Below are 8,993 nucleotides of genomic sequence, written 5' to 3' on the forward strand. Positions count from 1 at the left end.
CATGCCTGACTGTGTTCCTCCCACTCCCCACAGCCCCTTGCAGGCTGGAACTCTGCCAGCCTGAAAGGGGAAATCCACTGTTTACCACATTTTTCTCCTTTAAAGGAGGAATTTTGTGGTTTTTTTCTCCTTAAAATGAGAAAATCCATGTTTTACTGTGTTTTTCCATGGTGAATAGAAAACCTGGATCCCTGCTGATTAGAGTCAATATCTCCAGAAAAACCAAACCTTCTAAAAGTGTTCCACCAGCACCTGTGCGGTGGTCCGAGCATTATTCCTCCACGGTGCCATGGCCTCAATCCATTTGGTGAAGTGATCTACTATCACTAAACATTACTTGAACCCTCTTTTACTGCAGGGCAGGTTGATGCACTCTACCTGCACTTTGCTGCATCGGTTTTCAATCCGCTGATGACCCAGAGGACCCTTAATGGTCTTGGTGTCTGGACTGTAAGCAACGCGGGAAAGGCAGTTGTTAACACACCGCTCCACGTCGTCTTGCATCGTGGGCCACCAGCGCATTGCCTGAACCTGCTCCAGTGTTCTGTCGATCCCCAGGTGTCGTTGGTTGTGTACCACCAGGATCACCTCCTCCCAGATCCCTGCAGGGAACACCCATACAGGAGCCTCTTCATCCCTTTTCTTCAGAGCCAGGAGCAGCTCATCTGGGTTTTTCCAGACCTTCCAGCCTTCAGGTTCTGTCTGCTGCATGAGCTCTGTAAGAGAGGGATCTGCTTGTTGCAGACTTACTAAATCTATGTCAGGGAGCACTTCTGGTTAATATGGGCTACAGGGGTGGCCCGTACCATTTCTGGGCTCTCTGGCTTCCACAGTTAGCCTTCGGCTGCCTCTCTTTGCTTCTGCATCAGCCATCTGGTTCCACTCCGTATACAGCCCCTCCCTTGCACATACTTTCACTTTGACCAACGTTTATTGGGGTGTCCCATTACTGGGCCATTCTCCAGATGTACCCCAAAACTTCTGTGTGCACCACAGGCTTACCATCTACCATCTTCATTAGATTGGCAACCAGTCTGACAGTGCTGTAATAACCCAATCTGAATCAGATAAAATTATCATTGAGCATTCAGTTGCTGACATCTCCAGGGCCCATGCCACCACAGCAACTTCAGCTGCCTGCACTGAATGTGGCTGACACTTCCCTATTGTTACCTGACTAGTTTTTCATCTTGACCAGCAGGCAGCACTTGTATCACTGCAAGCCAGGTCTGTGGTTCCCCCTCCTTCATAATAAGTTGACCCATCAATAGCCCACACCTGCTGTTGCTCCTTATCCACTTCCTTGGGAGGCATGATGCAGGAAACTTGTCAGGCTTATAATCCTCTGGAAGGGACACGGGTGTTCAGCTCCATGTCCAAGGTATATGACACAGGGACAAGCTGGGCATTTTTCCCACCTGCATGTTTTGATTCAGTAGTGCTAAAGTCCACATAACCAACTGGGAGCATGAGGCTCGTCTCTCATTGGCCTTTCCAGACAGCACATACTTCACCTGCATATGGGTTAAGTTTTAAGAACCGCTGGCGACATCCAATCAAATAGTCCCAATGCTGGAGTGCCCACACCAGGGTGAGCACCTCTCTCTCACAGGAGATGAACTGCTGGTCCACCAAAGTGAGGACCCTAGAGGCATATGCCACTGGTCACAAACCTGTACCATGATCTTGCACCAGGACTGCTCCTGTGCCTCAGGAAGTCGATTCCCAACTAGAGCACGAATGAATGGCCATATTGAGGGTACACCAGTGCTGGGGTTTGGGCTGGTGCATCTTTCAGCATCACTACTGCCAAGTCTTGCTCCGGTCCCTAGCTCCAGGGCACCCCTTTCTGAAACAGACAGTACAGTGGCTCCATCTTTGAGCCATAATCCTCGATGACTTTTCTGGAAAAGTATCAAGCCTAGAAAAAATCTCAGAGTGATAATATCCATAGGTCATGGCTACTGTACAATTAGCTTGACCCTATCTTAGTCGGGGAGCTGTCCTTCTTCTCCCTAGCTGTATCCCCAGTATTTACAGGAGGTTGTAACTAGTTGTGCCTAGCTGGGGTTCACCTTGAACCCTGTCTCTCAGTGCAGTTTAAGCACTCCTGCTCATCTCTACCAAGCAACAGAATATCCTCTACATAGGAAAAACATGCCCCTGGTCCTCATCTGTCAATCATGTCCATATTTTGACCACATAATGGTGGCATATGACAGGGGTGTTATGAAATCCCTGCGGAACCCAAGTGAAGGTGTCTTGTGTGCCTTGAAAAGTAAAAGCAAACTTACACCAACAATAAGGGTGTGGAGGCATTGCAAAGAATGCATTAGACAAGTCCAGTATCAAGAACCACTTTGCTCCTTCGCTGATGAGTGCTATAATCTCTGGCTCCCACATGTGCTTGAGGTAGAGTCACCTTATTGAGAGCCCAATAGTCCACTGTCAGCTGTTTAAGTTTTCCTGTCACTTTTGCGTACTGGCCAGATGGGACTATTATTTCTGCTTGGCTTTTTGACCAGCACTTCTTGCTCAACCAGATCGTGAGTGACCACTTCCTCCAGGAACTTGTACTGCCACTGAGGGGCTGGATCCCTCCTCCTACCTTTTCCAGTGCCTGAATCTTACCACACTCACTCCATGCCCAGACTGACTGGACTCACAGACCCCTCACAGCAGGACTCCAGTCCCCTGGTATTTCCAAAGCCTCAACTGCCTTCAGGCAGCCTACTCTTGCCCCAGGGTCTGGGCTCTCCACTTGCCTAAGCACCCAGTTAAGCAAGTCCATCCTCATAGACAACTGAAGCGTAGCAATACCTAGGGTCCCTGTTTCTTCCCATTAAAGTCTTCCAACATCCTGTGTTCAACAGTTGGCTTTGGCATTTCAAATTGGATACTCAAAAGTGACACTGAGGCACCTGTATCCACAAGTATTGGCTGAACCCCTGGAGCCCCGTTGTCATCTTCCCACCAGATCATAACCACTGGCCTTTCTCACTGATCTATTTTAATAAGCACCACAGTTTCACGGCTGCTATGGGGCATCTCTATTGGGAATCCCTAGGACAAGGATTTTGCACATCCTCAGCCGCTTCCTCCCTGTGAGCTGCCAGCATGCACAAAACAACTGATCAATGCTTGGTTTTCCATCAATATCATCCTTATTCTTATCCTCTATAATAATTTGCTTTGTTTGTCTTTGTCATTTATCACACTCCAAAAAACATATTTGCACTCGGCATTACCGCTGGTGCTACAGGTTTTGGAGGAGTGGATGGGATTCGTGCTGCTTCATGACGTCCCTTACCCATGGGATCATCACTGTGTAGATCAAGGTTGTCCCAATACCATGAGCAGGGGAGATCATAGGGCAGGGGAGACAGCTCAGGATCATTTTCAGGGAATCCTTCTGTCTTCACAGCAGTCAAAATTCCCTGAGCCCCCAACAACTGTCTTTTGAGTCTCCCTATTTCCTGATAGCACATGAAAAGGTGAGCCACTTCAAGTGCTATCTCCTGAGTCTCCTTAAGGACTCTGTCGTAACCCTGCCTTGGATTCCTCCACCTTGGCGTTCCATGCCTTCTCCTCCTCCACACCTTTAGCTGGTGACATTCCTGATCCTTCTCATTTACTTTCCTCATCGCAGCCTGAACCTCCTTTGACTTATCCAGAGTCTGAATCACCAGCATTGAGCCTGCACCTGCCACCTTTCCACATCCTTACTCAATGTGGCATTAAAATTTTCCTCCGTGCAGCCTGGACACCTTTTCATGCAAAGACCTACACACCAGGAAAAGCCCATGCAGCACAGCCCCCTTACGATTACTCTTACCAAGCTTGGGTTTTAAACTATCAAGCCTATCGCAAGCCAACAGCAGGTCACTTCATGCATTTGGACCTTTAAGTTGGTCAGGGAACCACAACTACTTGTGACTAACTTCCTGCACAAAAGACTCCAACACAGACATAGTTACTTAGGTTAACAACCTAGTTGGGACTACCATATGGTTTCACCTTACACAGGTCTTCACCTGTAGTGCCCAGCCTCATCCTACTACAAGTCTTGGCTGAACACCTCTAAAGAGGTTCACTCTGTATCAACAAATTCCCTGCTTGGTCAGGTTACTACGCTTGCATCCTGGTGGAGTTGTCAGTTGGTGGCACTGGATTTATGACCCAGTCCTACCTTGTTCTGGACAAACACAACCTTCAGACCAATCACACCTCCGTCTGTTTGATAATAAGCACATTTTCATAGTTTCATAGATGTTGGGGTTGGAAGGGACCTATTAGATCATTGAGTCCGACCCTCTGCCCTGGGCAGGAATGAGTGCTGGGGTCAGATGACCCCAGCCAGGTAGCTGTCCAATCTCTTTTTAAACACCTCCAAGGAAAGGGATAGCACCACCTCCCTTGGAAGCGTATTGCATATTTTGGCAACCCTCAGTGTGAAGAATTTTCTCGTGATGTCCAGTCTGAATTTTCTCTCTTCCAATTTGTGGCCATTATTTGTACTTACCCCAACAGGGTCCTGGTAAACACTGTATCCCCTTTTTCTTGCTGTCCTCCCCCGATGAGTTTGTGAGATCTACCTCCCCCTTGATGGCGGTCACAGGATCACCTCTCAGCCTCCTCTTGTGGAGGCTGAAGAGGTTCAGGCCTCTTCAGCCTGTATTTTATTGATACATAGTGATAGAAGATAAGAGTAATGCAGGCAAAGAAAGCAAAATGATTAAAGAATACAATACCAATTATTTTGCAGTCCCAGGGGGTTCACAAGGAGAGCAGTGCATTCAGCTGGTACTTGAGCACCACCTTGTGGTTCTTTGCTTGATTGTTAGACATCAGCAGTCTTGGAGGTCAAGGGCTGACGCCAACTTGCTGTTCTGAAAACTTCTCCTCTTGTATTCTTCCCTTGATGACTTCATTTCCAGGCATCAGTGATTGGTTTCCCTGTAGCTGTCATTCTTTACATGTTTTGATTTGTCAGCCAAAATTCTGTCTCCATAAACCCATTACACGCACACATTTTAATTTGGTCATTTGCCAGTATCTTAGTTTGGTTATTCCACTCAAAACTGGAAATCCCAGGGGTTTTGCAGCTGGGCACTGTGACCTGATGCTAATGCTGCAGGATCCTATCTTTGTTATTATTTGTATATTTTCATTTTCCCAGAATGTATGTGCCTGCTTGTCTGTTGGCTCCAGACAACATCTGCCTTTGAAGGCTGAGAACACGAAACTTTGTACTTTAGAAGTCAATTAACCCTTGCCGTAGACCCTGGAACGTGGTTCTAATGGAATAGTTACTCTGTCTAAAAGCCATTTTCTAAACAAATATCTAAATATAATTTTCTAGCTATCAGTCATCTACTCCAACCCAGTGCTCAAAGCAGGACTATCCCCAGCTAGATCATCCCAACCAAGACTTTGTCTACTCAGGTCTCAAAAACCTCCAAGCGTGGGAATTCCACCACCTCTCTGGGTAACCTGTTGCACTGCTTTACTACCCTCCTAGTGAGAGAGTTTTTCCTAATAAGTAACCTAAACTTCCCTTACTGCAACTTGAGACCATTGCTGTTTGTTCTATCATCTGCCACCACTGAGAACAGTCCAGCTCCATCCTCGTTGAAACCACCCTTCAGGGAGTTGAAGGCTGCTATTAAACCCTTTCTCAGGCTTCTCTTCTCCAGACTAAATAAGCCCAGTTCCCTCAGCCTCTCCTCAAAGTCCTGTTCCCCAACCACCTAGCCATTTCTGTTGCCCTCAGCTGGACTCTCTCCAGTTTGTCCACATCTTTTTTGTAGTGGGGAGCCTTAAACTGTGATAAGGTCTTTCATACTATAGATTGATGCTTGTTTGCCAGAGTGGGAGCAGCCATAATTATTTTTAAAATAAGTTAGCTCTTCAGAGTGAAGTGGTGCCAGGTTCTATTCAGAAAGTGGCAAAAAACTCCACCATCTGGAACTGGAGCCAGTCACTGTCTTTATGGGCTGTCTCGACAGAGGCTAAGGACTGGGTATGGGAACAGATTTTCTTATTAACCTGAGAGAGACTTCATGGAGAAGGAAGGTTTAGAGGGGAGAAGCTGGGCAGGGGCAAGCTGATGGTGTTGGCTAAAGGAGCAAGCTTATTGTTTTCTCTGACAATAGATTCAGACAAGCTGGGATTTTCCTTTTAGAGCTTAGCAATGAAGGAGTCCCTGTAACACAGCAGGGAAGCCCTTAGAAAAGCCTCACAAAAGACAAAATAAATATCATATAACTGAAGGAGAATTTGCAAATGGAGGGAAAAGAAATATGGGCAGAATGCTTGCTCTAAATGGCTGGTAATTTTTTGTGCCCCACAGCTGCATCCTATGACAAAAGAATTGCCCTGTGGGATATCGGTGTTCCAGATTGTGACTACAACTTCAAAGCAAGGTAACTCCATGCACGTGAGACATGTTTTGTTTGAACTCCTGGAAGAATTGCTTCCCAGCAGAGTGTAATCATTTGCTTTATTTGCCAGTCAGTTGTTGGTGATGGAAGCTGTCTCTGTGCCATTACGGATTGCCCTGGTCCCTTCCTGCCCAGATCAGTATCTGCTAGCTGGTTGTGAAGATGGTTGCTTTGCCTGGGATATTAGATTGGATAGACCACAGAAGAACAGGTAAGACCCTGTCTTCAGGATGTTCTTTTTATATGCCCTAACCAAGAGGGGGAGATAAAGCCTTTCATGAATTGGCAGAGAAGTCAACCACCTTGAAGACAAGGCAGCTAATAAGGGTCAAATAAGTTTTCCTGTCATGCTTAGAACACTTTTTGTGCCCACAAAGGCAAGTGATCATTTGGCCAGAGGCATGCTCCAGCCTGGTTGTTGTGCAGCAAAATTAAGGTTGGTGACAGCTCCCCAAAGTTGAGCTTTTTTAGTGCAGGGCTGGTGCTGTGCTGTCCAAGGGCTACACAAGATTGAGATGAGGACACGGGCATTTTTACATGTACTCCAGGATGCGACCCTGGGCACTTTAATTAGTGAGCTGCACTAATTAAAAGTGCCTGAGTGTCATGTGTTTTGGTGTCCCTGCACTGAAAAAAAGGTGGTGGGGCGCTTTGAGCTAAAGCTCATCAAACATGTTTTATTTCAGTGCCCCGCTGCCATTTTTTCAGTGTGGGGATGCTGATACATGTGACGTGGAAGGCTGCTGGAGCGTGTCAATTTCTGTGCTCCAGCAGACTTGATTTCCAGTGGATTGGAGCAGGCTCCCCGCACATCTGTAGGAGCCCATTAGAGACAGGGCCTGTCTTCAGATTGTTTAAGATGGTACATACAGCTCAAAACTGGCCTGGGGCTTGGCATAGAACTGTTAGACCAAATTCTGCACAGTACTTCCCAGGCTAGCAGGGGCACTTGCCCTTCTTAAACTGACAGCACAAGTTAGTATTGTTAGCACCATAAAGCTGCACTATGCTGGACAGCAGTAGATCTATAAGCACCAAGGACAGACAGTGGTTCTTCAGCAAACTTCTGTTTGGCTCCTTTAAAACCTGATAGCACACACTGCAGCTAGGTGTTCAGTGGGGAATGATCTTGGCCAATCACAGAAGGTCTAGCCAGCACTATATTTCCATTGCTGAAGTGCCCTTGTGATGGCCAAGGATTGTACTTGCTCATTTAGTACTCACACAGGACTTAACTGTTCCCAATTCATAAGGCCTTTTGAAGTTACGTTCCAGTTTCCTGATGAGGAGGGAGAAGAGACCACTTCCCACAGAGTTGATGGCTTGGCTTTTTTGAACAAGGATGTTGTAGGTGAGCATGAACTCGACTACTTGTTGCTTCGTTTACTTGAGGCCAGAATCCCTTGCAAACTACTTGGGGCTAGATTTTGTGAATGTTAACCAGTGATAAAATATGTGATTAGTGCAGTTTTACAGCAACACTGAACTCCAGAACTCCTCTCTGCAGTTCATTAGATATAAATCCAGGCTCAGTATGTCATATAGATGAAACCCTGTGTTTTGCCAGTTGGGTTATTGTGCACCTGAGGTGGGGCCAAGACACCAGCTACCACTATGTTTGCTTTCTCTGTGGAGGACTGAAGGTGCTGTATAAATTATACAAATCCTGATGTAGATTTTAAAGAAAAGCCATGACTTCAAAGGAGACAGGCACCTAAGGCCTCAGCCTTAGTGTTAGACCAGTGTTAAAGTAGCCTTAGACCAGCAGCCTTAGACCAGTGTTAAAGTAGAAGCAGGTGCTTAAATATACAGTAATTATTTTCCTCTGCACCAAAAAGCCTGTGAACAATAGTTCATTTGATTTTAGTGTATGGCATAAGGGCAAACTGAATCCTTTTAAAAAGATGTTAAGTCAGTCAGCCAAACCACTGGTACACTTTAGATGAACTGGAAAGAGCTCTTTAGATGAAAGTTCTTTAGATGAACTGGAAAGAGCATGGAGCTCATTTGGATCACTTGAGTTATTTTTGCAGTACTTGTTCTTTAAGACTTTTGTTGATTCTTGCTGGTCCACTGCAGCTGTGCAGGACCAAGAACCACCTCTCATGTAAAAACAAGTGGCTTCATAAGGTTTTATTATATACTAGCCTATTGCTCGTCGAGAATGACAGGGGTGGGGAAGGGGGATGGAGTGCCACCCCCTAATGCCCCATGCTGCCACTGTTCTGCCTCTTGCAGGGAGCGGGGTGGGGGAGCCAAGGTGAGCTCCTTGGTGCGGCTTCAGAATCATGGTGGTGCTTCCCCACATTTGGAGCACTCTGATTGGCTGTTTCTGTCAGCCAATCAGAGCGCAAATAAAGCATTACAGGCGGACAGACTTAGGCTTTTACAATATTAGAATTTGGTTGAGGCAAGACTTAATATCACAGCAAGCTAAGGAATAGTCATCAGGCTCACAAACCAGAAGCCCTTTCACCAAGGAGCTGCTGTGTCTTGACCTGAACTAGGAAGTGGTTTCATTTGCACCCTGAAATGTTTGACTTGGTTTTT

At 46.4% G+C, this 8,993-nt stretch overlaps 1 protein-coding gene across 3 annotated transcripts in view; it reads left to right on the top strand.

The window, feature by feature from the left end:
- Nucleotides 1–8,993, top strand: part of LRWD1 (leucine rich repeats and WD repeat domain containing 1) — a 41,291-nt gene that overhangs the window by 18,526 nt on the left and 13,772 nt on the right. For all 3 annotated transcript variants that reach the window (XM_019511469.1, XM_019511468.1, XM_019511470.1), the window contains exons 11-13: nucleotides 6,353–6,425; nucleotides 6,514–6,654; nucleotides 7,697–7,794. In XM_019511469.1, the coding sequence (XP_019367014.1) occupies nucleotides 6,353–6,425; nucleotides 6,514–6,654; nucleotides 7,697–7,794 (312 nt within the window). The remainder of the gene's footprint in view (nucleotides 1–6,352; nucleotides 6,426–6,513; nucleotides 6,655–7,696; nucleotides 7,795–8,993) is intronic.

This window comes from Gavialis gangeticus, unplaced genomic scaffold (assembly GCF_001723915.1).
Source record: "Gavialis gangeticus isolate Ggan-Ray unplaced genomic scaffold, GavGan_comp1, whole genome shotgun sequence".
NCBI classification, from domain to species: domain Eukaryota; kingdom Metazoa; phylum Chordata; order Crocodylia; family Gavialidae; genus Gavialis; species Gavialis gangeticus.